This window comes from Melanaphis sacchari, unplaced genomic scaffold (assembly GCF_002803265.2).
Source record: "Melanaphis sacchari strain LSU unplaced genomic scaffold, SCAv2.0 Contig44_pilon_pilon, whole genome shotgun sequence".
In the NCBI taxonomy this organism is placed as follows: Eukaryota; Metazoa; Arthropoda; class Insecta; order Hemiptera; family Aphididae; genus Melanaphis; species Melanaphis sacchari.
Genome location: NW_020271295.1, coordinates 1,508,455 through 1,528,939, shown reverse-complemented (window position 1 = coordinate 1,528,939; position 20,485 = coordinate 1,508,455). Strand labels below are relative to the sequence as shown.

The 20,485-nt window shown below is 24.1% G+C and overlaps 1 protein-coding gene across 4 annotated transcripts in view; it reads left to right on the top strand.

Annotated features, from left to right (window-relative positions):
* The first annotated feature begins 2,369 nt into the window (after positions 1 to 2,369).
* The window catches only part of LOC112597918 (zinc transporter ZIP11), an 88,953-nt gene continuing 70,837 nt past the window's right edge, over positions 2,370 to 20,485 (top strand). For all 4 annotated transcript variants that reach the window (XR_003114868.1, XM_025344155.1, XM_025344154.1 and 1 more), the window contains exons 1-4: positions 2,370 to 2,675; positions 2,774 to 3,011; positions 3,301 to 3,396; positions 5,081 to 5,297. Coding sequence is in view for 3 of the 4 variants with exons in the window: in XM_025344155.1 (XP_025199940.1) it covers positions 2,568 to 2,675; positions 2,774 to 3,011; positions 3,301 to 3,396; positions 5,081 to 5,297 (659 nt within the window). In the remaining variant the exon portion in view is untranslated. The remainder of the gene's footprint in view (positions 2,676 to 2,773; positions 3,012 to 3,300; positions 3,397 to 5,080; positions 5,298 to 20,485) is intronic.

The following is a 20,485-nucleotide window of genomic DNA, read 5'->3' as shown; positions in this document are numbered from 1 at the left end:
AATATTAAGTGTTATTAATACTATTTCGTGTTTAGCTATTTTTTTCGTGAACCCTTCACCCTTGTATATATATTATATTTATCCGTAATGTAACAACTCTTAAGCAATTTTACCCTCATAAATATTATAGTAATACTAAATATTTTTACTTTTTTATTGAATCTATTTATTACAAATACAATACTTAAGGTAGTAAGGTGAAGAAAGAAAATCTTAAATTATTCGTCATCCTTGGTATAATATTGAACTATCACTTCTGCACAGACTTGAAAGTAACCAACTACTGGTTACCATTATTATTTTATATATAAAAGTGTTATGTTAGAAATAGAAATTATTATCTACATATATAATTCAAATAAATTCATTTTTTTGAATGGACTAAAAATAAGAATTGCATAGTTCATTTCGAATAACGATAAACGAGACCATCATAAACCACGTGATAAGTAAACAAGTTTTTGTATCGTGTTATACACCGTATAGTTAAGTAACTATATATCATGTAAAATATGGTGTAAGTATATTAATATAGAATCCTCGAATTGAAGTCCGATGAAATAAATATGAATTTACAAAACCTATATTTAGTATTCGTTAACAATAAATGATTTTTTATTAGTGATTTTATTGTAACCCTTATTAATTTTATATTGTAAAAATAATTTTATAATTACGTACCTTTATATTAAAATATAATATAGTCCAATTTTTATCGGACTTAAATTCTTGAACTTAATTCCATAGTGCTTTTAGGTAAAATACTACTAAATTAATGCTGAGTGCATTATGAATTTATGCACCATAGATAAAAAGTAGTATTTATGTATTATGTAATATCTTAGTCTATCATTAATTATTGTTATATCTATGTATACATTTAAAATAATGATACATTAGTCAAATAATGCAGGATGCAGGAGCCACTTCCTACAGGGAACTTAAGAATATGGCGAATGATAAAGAAAAATGGAGAAGTCATTTGTAGTAAAACATTTAAAATTAATTTAATTATTTATTTTATATCTATTTTTCTATGAATAAACTGTTTCAACAAGATACTATGGATACTACTCAAAGACAATGAATTAGAATTTTTAGTCTTGTTGTCTTGGTACAATTTTGAATATAGTTGATTATCTTATTACAAGAAAACTGTTACTTATGGAGCAAACCACTGAACAAAAAAATAATAAATGTTTGTAAATAATTGTTAAAATCAGTGGCGTAAATATAAATTTGGGTCCCCAGGGCAGTATAAAATGTTGGCCTCCGTATATTTATAATACCAAAGTTAAAAAAAAAAATAGCCATTTTATTTCTGTATAGTAGGTAGATATTACAATTTTTAAACAATAATTTAAGTGTTTCCAAACTTTTTAAACACACGGTATAGTATAACAAACATTATAACTTAAAAGTTAAACTTACTTGTTCTATGCAAATTGTCCAGACGATTCGACAATCAAATGTAAAATGACGCCTAGATGAACAAAACGAAAAATAGACGATGTTAATATTAATATTACGAAAATAATAATAAATAATAATCGTTGTATGATTACCATTAGTGATGAGTGGCATAGATTAAATATACTAGTTTATTTTAATCTATGTTAGTGGATACTGGATAGTATGTGTACGAGTGGTACGACAATTATTATTTTTATCGCATAATAATTCAAGATTCTATATACATTATACACATCGTGATATTAATATAAAAAATAAACAGCTTCTGTTTTCCAATAATAGACTGTTTTGCACTTTTTTCCTATCCTAATAAGTAATAACAGTACATGTCTCGTGAATTTTAAAATAAAATTCAAATGTTTGTACATCATTTTTTATAATACAAATTGTATGTACGAGGGTCGAAGGCCCCTCCAGGGCCCACTAAGTCCAAGGCTCCGGGGCATTGCCATGCCTTGCCATCCCGTAGTTTACGCCACTGGTTAAAATAGTTAACTATTATATTCATATACTTTTCATATGTTTATAAAAAATAAAACTATTATATTACTAATATAATGTGTTCTTTTGTATTTCTGTAGAATAATGTATCATAATATAAAGTTTTTTTATCAATTTAAAAAATGTTTAATACTTCTATAATATTATATAAAACAATCATTAATGATATTATGTATGTAAAAATAAAACTTATATAAAAAAAGCAAAAGCATTTTATTAAAACATTTATCTATTTTATAAATTCGTAATCAACAATTAAATATTTATATGTATTTAATATTTATTGTCAATTATCAAATGTATCAATTTTTGTGGTTCCACGTCTGATGAGGCTTACGCTACTAGATAGCGCCTTAGATTATCAAATCAGTCACCACAGACTAGCAGATATATTATATTTGATTTATATTTTGTAAACACACAAACATGGAGTGTTTTTTTTTTCTTACAAAATTATTATTAAATACGTTCTACAAGTGTATGTTTCGCCGACATCATCAGATATTTTGATTCTAATGAGTTGAGACGATTTAGACGCATTCAACTTTAAGAAGGTTCCTAACCAGCCTGTCCAAAATTTGGAAACATTCATCATGTTACAAAACTTCAGTCCAGTAGTACAGACACTATTTGGCACTTTGTTCACATGGGGCTTAACAGCTGTCGGATCGAGTTTAATCTTAGTATTCAGCGGTACACAAGTAAATATGGGCTTTTAAAATGTTGTACATTTTTCCCTTATTACTATAACTTAACACGTAAAATATAATTTTCAATTTATAATTGATGACTATTGCAGAGGAAATTACTGGATGGAAGCTTGGGATTCTCAAGTGGTGTGATGATAGCTGCATCGTATTGGTCACTGTTAGCACCAGCTATTGAACTTGCTGAACAAGACAGTACCTATGGAAATGATGGACAGTTTTCATTTATACCAGCACTTGTTGGTTTTATATTTGGTGCATTTTTTGTGTATTTATCAGACTTACTCATATCATTGTATGAAATGGATGTACTTAATATTTTAATACCTGGTAAATATATATACATATTTATGCCTAAAAATGTACTGAAACTGAAAGAAAATTTGCTATATTTAACATATATATAGTTTAAAATAATTCATTAAATATCAATATTAAACAAGTGTTTTTCCTAAAATACTAATACTGATATTATTAAATTTACTAAAGTATTCATTGTCACTTAATATTACTTACCTATTAATAAACATAATTAATTATAAGATACTATATAATATTTGTAATTTGTATAGTATTTTGTTTCACATTATTTATACATTTTTACTTTTTTTATTGTTAGAAGCAAATCAATGTTCAAAAAAGAAGTTCAAATGTGATTCTAATACACAGAATACTTATTATAAAAATAATCAACAATCAATTGGAATAACAGATGGTAATAATTTTATTATAGTTGAATTTATTTGTTTTCTAAAAAAAAAAAAAAAATGATTTATTAAAATCTATATGTTAATAGATAGTGCTGGGATTTTAATGCTCTAAAAAATCTCAATTAATGCATTTAAATTATATTTATTATATCTTAAAAATTGGAAAAAAAATTTAAAATGATACTATAATAGTGTATTTTTATTTGTTTTTTTTTTGTAATAGTATTGTTTGTTGTTACTTGTTTAGTATAGTTATACTTCTGTTTTCTTAATAATTTACTCTAAAATAATAATTAAAAAAAAAAAAAAAAATTGTTATTGTCAATAACATGTTGTGCTATATAATTATTATTCGTACTATTAGTAGTTTGTCATAGCCCAAAAGTCTCTTGTTAATCGCAACATTTTTTTGTTTATTTCATAAACAAATTGTGAAAAATGCTCTAAAAACTAAAAAAATACGTTTAAGGTTAATTTTGTCATAAAATGCAAAATAGAAAATTACTTTAAAATAATCAGTATCTCCCAAACATACATTTTATATTTAAGAACCAACATTTCAAAACACCAGAAAATAAGATTCCTCTGCATCAAAATTCCAGCTTTATTATTAAAATATTTTTAAAATTATTATGTATTTTTGAAACTAATAGTTAATATTTACTGGATATTTATTTCATGTTAATTAAAAAACAAAATCATTTAAAAAAATAAAACTAAAAAGTTAAGTATTCATTACAGAATAAAAACTAAATCAAATGCATTTGCAATATAGATCAAAGCAAACAATTATTTTCTTCAAAATTTTAGATAAAACTATAAACTGTTATATTTATATAATATTTAAAAATTGGTATAATTAATTTTCTATGAACAATTTTTTCACAGGAATAAAATTAAATATTTATATAATTTTTAAACTTTTTTTTATCAAATTCTAAACCTAATTTAAAATTTTTAATTATATAAGAAATGTATACTCGGTGTATTTTATATTCAATTTAATGAATAAAATGTTAATTTAAATACATCTATTAAAATATTTAATTATATTTATTTAATAATAATATCTAATTAAATCAAATATTTTTGAATAGTGTTTATTATTAATGCTAAATAGTTTAAAAATTGAAACTATTGAGGTATTCTAAAGTATGAAATCTATTAAAATTAAGTACAATTTGAAATAACAAACTCTTAATTTACCAAGTATAGTTCAGTCGGTTTATATCTTCATTCAGACCTACTGGTAAAAAATTTTTAAAATTTTAAAAATCAAATATTTAAGATTACTTAACTTTTTACTTGACTTATTGTGATTATAAAAAAAAAATTAAGGTTTTACAAAAATGTTGTGTTATTTCTTAGTTTGTAAATAGATTAGTAGCTCTTTATTGTGAATGTTACATCAACTATTCCAGAAAACTTATCTTATTTTCCTAAACAACCAAATTATTTTAAAATTATATAGGTAGCTTATTAGTTTTTACAAGAAATATTTTTGAAATAACATTTTACATAATTTAAATGTTTATAAATAATTTTATTTTAAATATGTATTAGGTATACTAAAATATAGTTTTATTTAACTTACCGATATATTTTATAATAAATTGTTTTTGTTACTTATCAATTTATCATATTTTATATTTATGACTTATAAAAATTGTATATTAATGTTTTTTGTAGAGATTTCAGATGCTCGACTGCGATGTTATAAATCTACACATTCTCCTCCAGAATATACTGAAATAGAATGTGATAATGATGTGAAAGCATGTAGTTGGAAACGGATACTATTACTTATAATCGCTATCACTGTGCATAATATCCCTGAGGGTCTGGCTGTTGGTATAGCATTTGGAGCTGTTAATTCATCACCTTCTTCTACATTTAATAGTGCTAGGTAAGTGACCTTTTAACAATACAATATTATAAACAAATATATTTTTTCTCAAAACTTAATATTGTTATATTAAGTATAACATTTGTTGGAAAAATAATAAAATTATATTAAATAAGCAATTTAATTGGTTTAAAACGGTGAGTTGTAAGTTTATTATAATATAATAAAAATTAAAAGCTAATGTTTAATGTGGTGGTTATCAAACTATCAAACTGAGAGGTACACCTCCAAAGTTGGTGCAAAGTAAATTTTAATATTGTATACACTATTAATATAGTGCTATACACTAATAAAAAATATTGTTTTATTATTCAAGCAAGGCGCTATTAAATTATTTATTTTTGGAGATCCGAGAACCAAAAAATCTGGAAACTGTTAGTCTAATGTATCATTTTTTTGTATTATACATGAAATAATCTGATATTTTTTATGAATGAAAATATTTATTTATTTATTTTTTAAGACACTAGATTCTTATTATTGGTTTTATAGCAATTATTTATTATACACATTTAGTATATTGCACATACATATTTAAGTGTATTATATTTATTAAACTAAATATTAGTTATTGGCGTAGTTATCATGTTTTATGCTGAAACAAGCACTAAATATTTTTTATTATTAAAGAAAATAATAAGAATATAGACATTAAAATTCAAAGCATTATTTTAAAGCTAGTATATTATATTAGTTTTAATCTTTGTAGTGTAAACTCTATAAATTGTAAAGTAGAATTATATTCTTATTTGTCAATGATCTCTTGATTTAGAGTTAATATACATGTATAATTAATAATTAATTATACTATTTGATTATAATAATTTGAATATATGAGTCATTCAAAGGTCAATTTCTTGATTGGTTTTTATTTCAGTATTAAATGATAGTATAATTTATTATAAGATATTAGTACAGCATTAATGATTTATGAACTAATAAATATAGTTACTTGTTTAATTGAAAAGAAAATAATTAGTAAATTATGTCTCTTAATCACTTTTAATGTAAATTGTGGCTTGGTTAGTTTTTATGTATTAGTAAAATGTTACCAAAGTGGTAATGTTTAGTAATGAATAGCGCTCGGAAGTTGATGACCTTAAAATATTAATAAATAACCTAAAAAAAAAAAAAAAAAATGCTAATATGACATAAAAATTATAAATATTTATTTTAAATTAGTGAAAATATATTTACTTTTTTTTAAATTTATAAATCTTATAAATCTATGAAATTCTTTATAAATTTATCAAAGCTTACAAATTACTCAAAATTATTACATTTATTGTACATTTAATATAGTTATTAAATAATTTAGATGCAATGTATTTTTTCATATTTTTTTATTGAATATCAACCATTTAAAAAAAAATGTTATGTTGTACCTTGATTTTAACATTCAAACTATTATTGCTGTACTAACATTATAGCTGACAACAGTGGAATAATTGTTAATTCCTAAGACAGTCTTGAATGCTTTTTGTTGGTTATCATTCAATATTTTCTAAGTATTTAAAATAAAAAAAATAATGGCATATTTACTTATATAATAGATAATTTAAATGTTTTAAATATTAGGTAGTAAAAATATTATTTCTTAAGATTTAATGTATATCTTATTATTGTTTTAGTGTTGGGGTGAGGGCTTGATCCTACAACAAACTACAATACATTTTTCTATCCACCTTTGTTAAACCCTGTGAATGCCACTAGAAAGGATTGTTTATAAAATACATTTAAATTGACTAGTAATTGATATTATAATATGAAATCATAACATAGGTTATTTGTCATATAGTTAAATTTGTAAAGATTATTATTAACTATAAAAAAAAAACACTGTTTAAGTCTCGTTAAATAGTTATAATTCAAAAATATAGGTTATTATTTGAGTTTTAAAAGTTACTCTTCAATTTTTTTCTTTTTTAATAAATAGGAAAATATTTATTATCAAATTCATCTAGATTTTATGATTTAATATCATTTTCACACAATACATATTTTATCATCAAATCTATTGTCATATACAATTTAGATAATCCTATATTTTAATATATAGTAGATTCTTGTGTTGTAGAATCTCAAGGGAAACAGGAAAAAGTTCAAGATAGATATCGAGTTTTATTAAAAAAAAAATTCAAAAATAATATTATATGAATAATAAATAATACGAATGCTTAAAATACATAATTTGAATACTTAAAATACTGAAATGATTGAAGTGATTGAATAAATTAATTTTTTTTAATCTGTTATTAAAGTTTGCTTAATAATACTTCTATCTGCCACGTCTTCCAGATTAGATAATACAGAAAAAGTCTTATCTTCCATACCTGTAGTAATTTCAATTAAATTCCTTAATGTTTTTAAAGTATGTTTAGCTTGTTGAATAATAATTTCAAAAATGACTTCCTCTTCATATTGTAGTTCGCTTTACTTTCGCTGGGAATTTCGATAGTTTCTGATAAAATTTCGTTATCTGTTCATGTTCCACATACATGTATATTGCATCCATTTTCACATAATGTGAAAAATGTGAAACACAATCACTATGCTGAATTTACTGCCCAATTTTTTGTTCTTATCGTAAAAAAAGTATTATTTGTGTACTTGAGATAACGAAAAACGATTAATTTTATATCGAGTTATATTGAGAGTAGAACTCTATTAAGTGTAATGGTAGTTTCAAGGGGAATTCAATGTAGTTCGAGATAACGAAAAATTTGAGATAGGAACGTTCGAAATACAAAGAATTTACTGTATATTAAATTTTGAGCAAAGTTATGAGTATTTTGATTTTACAATAGGTTTTGTTTTATGGATAAGTATAATATAAGTTGTCAATAAAATGCTTTGATTTTAAAAAATAGGGGTAGTTTATTAGATATAAAATTGGTTTGTTTTTACTTTAGAGAGGTCAAATTTAAAAATACCCAGTAACTATTTTTATAACAGGAAAAAAGAAAACAGGAGTTTTACACAAATTCAATTCTTAATGAAATTGATTTTGTTTATTTTATGTAATTCAAAAATTAATAACAGTAAATACTTAAAATTTTCATTAAATATTTTTATTATCATTTTTTATATACATTAACATTTTAAAAATATTTAATTAATTTTGAGCTTATTTATAATCATAACAAATTTTCAATTATTTTAGTTTTTTTTTTATATAAATGTTGGTTAAAAATTATTTGCTGTGTAGAAATGCATGAAAATTTAATATAAAACTCTTTATAAATTGTTCATTTTTCAATTAAAAAAAAAAAATTAAAAATCTATAATCGCAATATATTTTTTATAATCCTTTTAAGATAGAATTCTGACAACATTCATACAAATTATGAAAATGAGTAAATTATTTTGTAGTTGAAATTCATTAAATGTTTTTTTACCTTAGATTTAAAAATTGAATACAATAAAGTTTTTATTAGTTTTTAAATCTATGGATGAAAAATACATTTTACTGAAAACCCAAATTAATATTTTTATAAATATTTCAAGTTCGAATATTTACGAGATTCGATATTAACTTATAAAAAATTTGTCCTCAAACAATTTTCGGTATTTTGTTGTATTTCCAAAAAAGAAATATTAATAATAGATTCTTTAAATTTTTACCAAATATCTCATTAATTGATAGAATTAACAAATATTTTTAACTCTTTTTGGATTATTTATAGCCATTAGAAATTTTCAATTTTTTTTTCTTTTGCCATAAATGCTGATAAAGAATTATTCATTGGATAAAAATTGTTGAAAATTTGATTTAAGATCCCATACAAGTTATTCTATTATCTGGTAAAAATATTATAAATACAGTCACAATGTTTTATATTAAAATTTTTATATTTCAAAGTTAAAATTTTAACGAAATTAATAAAAAATGTAAAAACGGTAAACTGTTTTTTAGTTTGAAATTCATAAAAAAATTTTTTATACCTTAGAATTAAAATTTAGATTTCAAAATTGAAGATAAGATTCTTTTCAAGTAATTCATATTGAAACCACAAAATTTAAAAAATATATGTTAATTATTTTGCTATATTTAAAAATAATTATTTGTGGGAACTTAATTTTTTATGTTTTTTATATTATTATTATGAATTTTATCTTATGCAATAACATGTTTTATTTATTTATTTTACTTATTTGTACGATGAATTTATTTTACTGTTTTCTGGTATTTACAGAAAGATTTTAGTACATTTTGAATTCTTAAGTTGATATAATATAGTATATGTAATATTTTCGAAAAAATTAAATTAACCTACTATAATACTAAAAGTAAAATGAATGACTTAATATCTGTATCAAAAAAAAAAAAAAAACATTTCACTTGGTAATAATGGTGAATGGTGATATTAGATTGTTTTCGTTCATAATCGTTTTTCGTGTACAGTGCAGATGATAATAGATCAACGAATTTAGATTTAACACACCTATAATAGTGATCCACTCACACCCAATGTACGCAGTGCGGTACCCGCTTACCAACTATTTTTATTGATTATAATTTGAATAAATAAATTAAAATAATAAAAAACTATTATATGTTATTATTTTTCATATTTTAAAATTATTTCTCAATTAAATTTATAGTATGCTGTGGCATATTAATTATTAAAAGCAATATAATACACAATGTAACGATTCTAAGAATTTCTTTTGGTGATAACCAATAATTATTATTTTTGTTGTAGCATTCAGATTTATAACATGAAACGGGAGGGAGAATATAAATCTATAATACATTATAGGTTTATGCGGGTGGTCTGTTCTTGGAAAAAGGGATGCCTCAATATTCTCCTAACGTTTAATCATGTCCAACCAAAATATACCCATGTTTCAAATAAAATCTGCGTTATAGTTGTTTATTTTCTCACGTTTTAATGTTCACCATAAATTATTTTATACATTTTTATAAAATACAAAATATTAAAGTGATAAGATAGTAAAATAGTAATATTTAGTTCATGTTTTTAATTCGTAACCAATAAGTAGTAATACATAATATTATCATTCGTATTGATTAGTAATCGAAAAACATCATGATCTTAAATCCTAATATTATGTTTATACTTAATTCTTAGTGTAGCTATAAGACGGTACAATAATGATCTTTTTTACGTTTTCTTATTTAACTTATTCAATGATTATACGTTTAAAATTGTCCTTGTTCGTGTTATGATGAAGCACAACATTCCTAGCAGGTATGTTCATTCAATGATACGATTCTCAGAGATCAAAAATTGTAAAAAAAAAATGAACCACTCATTCTGTTAACCCATTCAAATATTTCTTAGTCTACAGAATTGCATACAAAGTTAAAAAGCATTTTTTTTTATTATTCATATAATCATATGTGATTGTCTGAAACATTAAAAAGGCAAAACAGGTTTATTGGCGTTTTGTCAGAGCGCCAGCAGGTGCACCTATGGTACCCAAGGTATCCCCTCCATCACTCCTTTCCCTATCATTTGACCCGACTAAGATCCATTATGTGAGTTTTTGTGCATATGTGCATATACGTGAGTGTGCATATACATATAATATAAATTTGTATATATATATAAATAAAAATAAATATATATGAGTATGAATATACATATAAGAATGAGTAACGTACTTAGCTATGCCTGGAATGCCGATTCATACCTCATTTCATCACGTTTTTGACCACCATTTTCTTCCTTTTATTAACTGCCGCGTACTGTTCCTTTTGTCTGTTCTGCTTTCTCCAAATCATATATAAAAAAAAAAAAAAAAAAAATGAATAATTAATATGGATGATACATTGTGATGTCGGATTGTTCAATACAACAAAATTAAAACGATTTACTGGTTTCTTTAACTTTTTAGTGACTGACTTTTTTTTGCAAATTTTTATTATTGCTTTACTTTTCTTAAAACAAAATAAAGTTGTATTCATTTTGGTCCATTCACTTTATTCAGCTCATTCAGAAATGAATTATACTTGATAGTTCATAGAAATCTGATATTATTATATATTCATACATAACTAATATTTATACTTCAAAAAAATTTAATATTAAAATCAACGTCATATCCATATGATGTTGGCTCACATACAAGTCACATAGTTGATCTACGTATAAGATGTTTAATAGTTACTACAATTTATATATATTTAATGTTAGATTGTTACTAATTTATTATCGAACTTAAAGGAGAATATATAAATTATAAATTGTGCTTAAATGAATTTTTTTTTTTAATTTCAATTTTAAAATAATATACATGAATTTGAAAAAAATTAATTATTTTATTATTTATATAATTTATTTTGATACACATTAAAAAACTTTGCTTGAGCTTAGTTATTATTCTCTTTTACAAATTCAATTGCATGCAAATTTGCTCTAATATTAACTATAGTTTAGTAATAAGAATTTGGTACGTAGATATGCCATGTTATACGTGTGTTAAACAGAGATGATATATGTGAGTACGTTGTCCTCTCAACTCAATATTTTATAGTTATTATTTGTTTATTCTTCGTTAAGTATTATATATGTTAATTTATAAAAAAACTCAATCCGTTTTTTGTTTGTACTGCTTATAAATTATTAGTTTAATACATTTTATAACACCACGTAGTACCTATAATCATTTTTTCAACCCTTAAGTTATAATGAATACCTATATTTAAATATAACTTACAAACAATTAAGTATAATGTTATGAAAAATAATATATGGTGATTCTGTTAACAGTTGAACAGTGAACACTCATTATTTCGAAAAGTGTGTACCCATATTAACTTTTATGAATAATTTAAGATAAGTATTATTCAAACATAATATTTTTATTAAAAGATTTTTTTAATTTAAAATGCTTAATATTGCATCATAATTTATGTTAAAAGTATCGTTATTTTATTATACAAACAAAGTTCATTCCGTACAGTATCTATTCATAATATGTGAATATTTTTTTCTATTAACGTATTGTATTTTTTAAATATTTGAATTTATGGTAGGTAGATTTTAATGTCATTTAAAATTATTATTGGTTATACCATATTACACTGAATCTCCAATGAAAAACTGATTTTTAATACTAGCTATTAAGTTAGAAAAAAGTAAAAAGTAATAGTTCTTTGAATGTCCTGATTTTTATTATTGCATAATCTACAGATAATTGATGATTATTCAAGCTTTTAATGTGTTTTTAAGTAAATGACTTATAGAGTTTTGCAGGAAACCTACAAGTAGCCCCCTGTGTCATGTATACAAATGGTTAGGTTCTCAGAAAGCAGCATAAGCTGGATAGCGGTAGCGACGATGTCTAGCTGCCAGGAATGTAAGCAATCATGCCGTATACCGGTTCCCTCCTCTCTACTATACCTTCATGATATTGTATATACAGATGTACTAGTATATCCCCTTCTCCGCCAGTTTCATCCTCTTTTTTTCTACAATGTCTCTCGCTCTTTCTCATTCTATATGATTATTATGATTGTGAACGCAGAAAAATTTATGGTGTATTGTTATTAGCGAGTCGTATTTTGTCTTATTAGAATATCCAGGTCGACAGTGACTTAATGTGGTCAAATGTTGTTTCGGAGGTTCGCAAAAAAAAAAAAAATTATATAATATGTATATATATAAATTGAACAAAATGTTATAGGATATTCTTTGATCTGAATTTTCCCATATTAAAGTAGCCTCTCTTTTGTTATCTCAGCTTTCGATATCCTCCATCCCAGAGGAATTCGCATATAATTTTATGTTTATCTTACTATTCGGCTAACAAACACATAGAAGTATCAACGTCTTTATGTTTTATTATTATACATTATAGTATTGTAAAATTTAAATTTATTTATCATAAAAAACATTTTTGGTAGGAATGTAGGATACATATCAGGGGTATTGTCGTATTAATGTAATCATATATTTTTATTTTCTCTGCACATTTAGTGATGTATTACTGTTATTAATATCAATTTGAATGCTACAATAAATTATCTGTTTTAAAATATAATTTTTATAATCATGATTTATTTTTTATTAATTTTCTAATAAATTAATATTTTTGATACTACAAATTTGTATAAATTGTTCATTTATTAAACATAGTTTTATGTTTTTAATATACATTTATAATACTCATTGTTCTAAGTATGATATATTATAAATAATTTATTAATATATAGGTTCAACATAATATATTGATAGAGTTTCTAATAACTTATAACTTAATTTTTGTTTAGAGACTACAATGGTTAGGATAATTATGTATTTAGAAAATGTTATCTTTCAATAAGTATAATTTATTAATACTCCACATCTATTTACACGTTTGTCTAAAGCAGACATTTATTTTAATGTTAATACAACTATTAAGCTCTTATATTTAAACATGCTTTTCATTTAATATTTTCCTTGTTAAGTAAAAAAAAAAAAAAACATTATACAATATCTACTATTTGTTATAGAAAACAGCTGAACAATGGAATTATTGATTTAAAATATTGATAAATTAATCTATATTAATCTTAAGTGCTTAATGTTTTTGATAACTATAAGAAATTCTCACAAAATACAATTATTAAGGATATTCTAACTTATTCAGTCTTACTTATTATAGAAATTATATAATATAAAATGTATAATACATTAATTTAATGTATAATATATAGGTAGGTACATCAGATATTTAGTTTATTATATTGTAGTTTATTGGTAGGTATATATATAATCTAAATAAATGTTAGCATAATAAGGAAAACAAAATAACTATAGGATTTATCGAATAATTTGACTTACCTATATAACATTTAAAATACAAATTTGTACTTATAAACTAGTAATAAAAAACTATAGAAAATTGTTTTAATAATTCTATAAATTATCTCTGCAATATCTTCAATCAATATAGAAAACTAAAAATTATGTCTTGTTTAATTTCGTATTGACTTATTTTTAATATGTTCTTATTTCAAATAAATAAATAAAATATTATATATTGCAGCGGTTATACCTATTTATATTTATATACTCTCATTTAATTTTTTATTTCAATTTGAAAAACAAGCATTCGTTGAACAATGTTATTAAATTCAACAGGTTGGGAACGTCTTACTTTGAGTTCTACATTTTTATTTTAAACTTATATTTATATTAATAGTATAACAATACATAGATATGTAATAAATTATTAACTATTCATATTACTTTAATCAGTAGGTAATAACCTAACCTACTAGGTATTTAATACCTAAAGCGCATATTTATAAAATACATTTATTCGGCCACCCATATTTTAACGGATCTGATTTTTATTCTTATGTATAATAATTACGGTATTTAAATATTTATTACTCTGTATTAAGGCCATCAAACTGTTTAGCGAATAATTATTATCTTTGTACACATTAATCCACTCATCATTCTATTACACGCTTTTTAAACACATTCATTTGAGCTTATTTGTGTGGTCACGTGTTTCAAGAGAACTAGAATGTATAATAATTGTGTATATCTGTTGTGTCCCATTCCTCTTTAGTTAGGGTTTTAGTGAAGTACATTATAATATACCAAATAGATATGACCAAAGTCTTAAAAGATAATTGTCAATTTTAAAAAGTTTTCATTAGCCTATGGAAGTTATTTAAATATATAAACAATCTAGGAGAAATTACCTTTTTAACTATGTATAATATTATTGAATAATTTGTTTTGTAGGTATAGGTAATAATAACACATTATTTATTTAATAGTGTAATATATTTCTTAAATATTTTTTCAATAAACTGTATTTTTTTAATTTTTTTTTTTTTAAATTTCTTATTTATACATAATTAAATATAATTTTATGAAATTATGGAATTTTTTATTTTTTAAGTTTAGCAGTTTTATAGATTTTGAAGACAATAGTGGTTTTATTTCATAGTTCTGTATTAGAAGAAAATGATTTCTTATTAATCAGTAACACTATACGAAATTGTATATTGAGTGCGAATGCCTAAAGAAGCATATAGTAGTATAATAGGTATTATATAATATTATGATATAACTTAAACTATTAATAGAGATATTTAATTGTGCTTATGACTTTATGTGACTATTAGATGATCTTAATTTGTCAATCACCGTGTCTGTAAAATTTACAATTAATACATCGTGGTAATAATATTATAAGGCGAACAAAATGGTTTGAGGGTACGTAGTGGCGGTGATGCATTTCTGATGTCTATTTATAAATGCGAATGTATTTTGGGTTTGGATAAATTGTTAACTGTGTACCTAAATACATATGTGTGTTTGTTGTATCCATACATCATTCTGGGAATTATTAACGTCCGTGACGGCTACGGTCTTCTCCACACCTTTCATACTTAACTGTTCTCGTATCATTCTCTCATCATTGACATGCATAAATAATAGGGCTTAAATGCATCTAAGGACCATAAAACGCTGCCGTTAGAATGTTTTAAATTTAAATTTTTCTTATACTATTTTATTTAATAAGTAATGACTATAATATATGTAAACACAAATTTTTTTCTTAACTAATAAGCTTAAAAAAAATATTTAGTCGTTTATCAATTACTTTTCGATAAAAATACTTTGTATTAAAGCTGTTGATTATTGTATTTGAATTGATAACATTATTATGTATTTATTAATATTTTGGTCTCAGTGGAAAAGAAAATACTTTCGATAAAATAAAAAAAATGAAATATACTCATTTAATAAAGCTAGTATACACTTCCGTTACTTTAAATATAATAATTTAAAAAAATTTCATGTTAAAACTATAAATTATAATATATAATTATAGTATTATAAAATAATTTTGTCGACATTTTTATTGTAGCAATATATGTAGGGCATGTAGGCACTATATTGATATTGTAATAATATTATTATCGTGATCACGTGAGTTTTACGTGGCCATCTCGTTCAATGCTGTTTCTAGACCGATTTATTTTCCCTTAGAAAATTCAATATAATATTAACTACATCATAATATTATTATCTTGGCAATTGGTTCGTCTAGAGATGAAATGTAAAAAGTGCTAAAATTATGTAATTTTTAAAGAGTTGTTTTTCAGGTAACAAAAATTAAATATATTGACTATAGGTTTTGATTTTATAAATATTTGTATAGGTAAAATAAGTTGGTTTTTTCTTTTGAAAGTTAACTAATGTAACTATAAAATTATTTATCCTTAAATAATTATAATATTCCACCCTCAGCACAATATCTTAAAAAACCACGTATTTTGTAATAAAGCTCGTTAGTATAACTATAAATTATATATATATTATATTATAAACTCGTGTTGAGACTTTCGTCTGCACTAAATATGACGTATATATGAATTCAGAGACATGGTTTAGTAATTTATCTTTACCTTAAAATGTGACCGCGTCATTATATACACAGTTTATAAACAGGTATCCGCGGAATTTTCTTTTAACTTGTCAAAAGCCGGCTGTTTTCTCCAGTTTCTGGAGTAGATACTTTGAAAATAATATATAGTAAAAATATTAATTTCTAGTCTATAAATTATATTCATATATTTTGTTTATTATGCTTTCACTCTTGCTGTTGTCATTCAGTTATCGTGTATGAATGTATTGAATTAATTCTAATGATTAAATATTGAAAAACTAAGTAAACAATAATACAAAACTATGTATATTTTTACTCTAAAATACATTTAAAAATTTGTTATAAAAGTAAATCTATAATATAATATTAGGGTAGTTATTTTATTATGTATTTGTTGTAATAATTATAATTTAAATAATACTGTATTTTTAGTTAAATTATTTTGATATATTGATTAAAATATGAAATATTTTTATTTGGAAAAAGAAGAAAAAATTAATTGTTTGTAAGTGAACACAAATCACAAATCAGTTATAACTTAACAATACACCATAATTATTTGTATGTATTTTACTAGTGTCCGTAGACTTTACATCTCGAAGGATGCCAAAATCAATATAATTCAATTATTATATTTTATATTGCTAGATAGAATTAAAAACCCTAGGCTTGCAGCTTTGCTACCCTTTCCTTCATCCCTCTCCAGAAGAATGTTCTGAAAACCTTATGTCGTTTGTCACAGTTTATTTCCGAAATACCCGTTTTTATATGATCATAATGTAATATTATATCAACCGTTGTTGTACCTATGTCTATGTATATGCGCTTGTGTTGAGGTACTATGCGCGCGTGCGCGAACATTCCGGAAATTCTTTCGCCGTGGATTCTTTTTTAGGGAATGAACTAGTTTATGTTATGTGCATGATAATATAATAAAAAGACCTATACGTGGTGGTCGGGTCGTTCTTGTCATCGACGCGCCGCGTAAGAACAGTGCCGTCGCCGCCGCCTCACACGATTTCGCTTGTTGCGCGCGTACTTTACACGTTTCTACACTGCGGCAGCGACCGATGGATTCGGAGAACCGTCGTCGTGTTCGTACGGCGATGAGAAAAAAATACAAATTATATATAATAATATGTGTACACCGTTCATGCAAGCAAGAAGCGCGCAAAAACGAGACGGTGCAAAAAAAGTATTTAAAAAAAAATTTAGAATCTGGTTTTCTGTCTCATGTCTCCTACTCGTATTGATTTCCCGAAAAAGGATCTCTCATCTCAAATACAATCGCGTCGTTATCGATCAAAAAGCGTATTTATTAACATATTTTGTTGTCTGAATCCTTTTGTCTCCGGGCACCCCGTGCCGACGCCCGGCCAGGACGACGACGATATACATTTAATTATTTTTAATGCTCACCGTCATCGTCTGCGTGAACCCCAAATTTTGCCTCTAACCATTATTCTCTTCTTATCCGGCGTGCTCTCCTCCGCCGTCCGTTTTCTTGTGTTTATAGGACCGGTTGAAAAATGTATATATTGTATGTGTGTTCCCGACGCGTTAAAAAGCCGCCGCCGTCATCCGCCCTCACACCCGCCACCGTTCACGTTACACGGTGTTGTTGTGTTATTGGTACTGGTTAGTAGTGGGGCCCACGCGATGATGGTGATCCACGCCAAACCACAGGCGCCTTGGTCGTCGTTTTACAATAATCTTATAATCACAGCCGCCGCCACACGTTCATAATAATACCATTGAGTCGTAAACATGCCGAACTCCCCAATATATTATCGGTTATTATTATGGTGCGTCTTTTCATCTTCTTCCACCTCGTCCATCTCGTCTCGTTTGTCTTCGTCTACTTCGATCCATTTGATTTTGTACAACTATTATATTCCTGTTACTTTCTACAGGTGACATCTATAACCTAACCCAACCTTGTAATATTATTGTCTTCTTCTACAGGATTTATCGCTGTCACGTGTATTTTTTGTGAATCTTCCTGGAATATATCAACAAAAAATATTAACTAAATAATTTAAGACTTATAGACTAGACAGACATAATTGGGAAATTATTATAAATGTTGACGGCAAAAAATATAAACTTTCGATACAATTTTAAGTACCTAATAATAGTAGCTGTTAGGCTTTTTTAGTATAGACACAAAGCCGCATAGGTGACCTAATAGTGTGCACTTCAGATTTTGAACAAAATTATTTTAAAAAATGTGTTTTTTTTTTATTTAAATATTTGAAAAAATGGAAAGAATCAAAAAATTACATTTACCTGTAATTACTACTTCGCTTTAGATTGGAAATTTATCTGAAATTTTACACTTTCCAAAAAAAGATATAAATCTTCTGTGAGTAATGTTTGCAGACTGGTTTAAACAAAATATTAATAATTTTTGTGTAAATTGAGCTGCATATAAAATTGTTTTTTTTTTAAATAATGATATTTAAAATTTTGGACAAATATGTTGAGCATGAATTCTAAGTCTTTATAATAACATCTATTGCCTAATATTATGATGCATGTCAATAAATATCATTATTTATGCTTAATTTGTTTTAATGCAATAATAAAATGCAATTGACGGATTGCAGCCGAGGGGTAATTGCTATTGCCGCTCTTTAAATAATATGTTATTAAAATAACTAACAATTTTTAATTTTTAAATTAAAATTATGACTATTCTAGTTTCTTGGTTTGCCAAAAATATCAATAACTATAAACGTAACAATTATTATGCACATTGGTATATAAATGAGTCATTGCATGCTTGATTATTACTTATTAGAGGTTCGTTAGTTTTGTGTGTAATTATTTTAATCAATTATCATCATTTTTATTTTGTGTTCCAGTTTAGAAAAACAAATACTTATAAATTATAATAAAATATAATAATAATATCTCGCGTGAAAATAAATAATTACATCATTAATTAAAATATTGACTAATATTAAACAAATATTTAAAATATTCTATAGCATTGTTAATTATTTATAAAAGGAAATACGCTTTAAATAAAAACAGCAAGTAAAATAAACGCAGTTTCTTTTCAATTTTTAAAAAAACTAAACATTTGTATTTTAAAAATCCAATTACAGTACTAGTATCTATAAATGAACAAGTTATTTGATTGTTATCAAATTTAGTAAATTTATACATAGAAATATTTTGGGGAGGCTATTGAAATATATAGAGAACTTAGTAAAACCTGTTTTTTTTTTTTAAATTTACACCTTTTATATGCTTAAAACGTTGCAGTTATTTAAATAATTTTTACAAAAAAAAATATATATAAGAATCTAATGCAATACTAATTGTATTTTTTACATCGTTAAATACATCTTTATAAATAGGTAACCAAGAAACAACCATATATTTAATATAAATATCTATAAGAAAATGTATTATAATAAAAATAAATAAATATTTTGCAAGCTGGTATATGATTACTTTTTATTATAAAAGTTATAAGTTATATATTTTTAGCAATTGTGTTTCAATAGCGTATTTCGCTTTATCATCTAATTATCATTTGAAAAAAAGAAAATTTTTCAAATTTCAAAGCTAATATGTTTTAATTATAAATTTGTATTTATTCGTTCTCATGCGATATAGGTGATTTCCTAATTATTTTTATTTCAATTTGTTTATGGTAAATCTATTATACATCTATATGATAATTTACTTTTCAGTTATCAAGTTATTGTTTTATATTGAATATCGAGGATATTTAACTACGGTAATTATTTAAAAAAAATTAAGTTTTCAATGCAAAATTAATACCTACCGGTAAATTACAA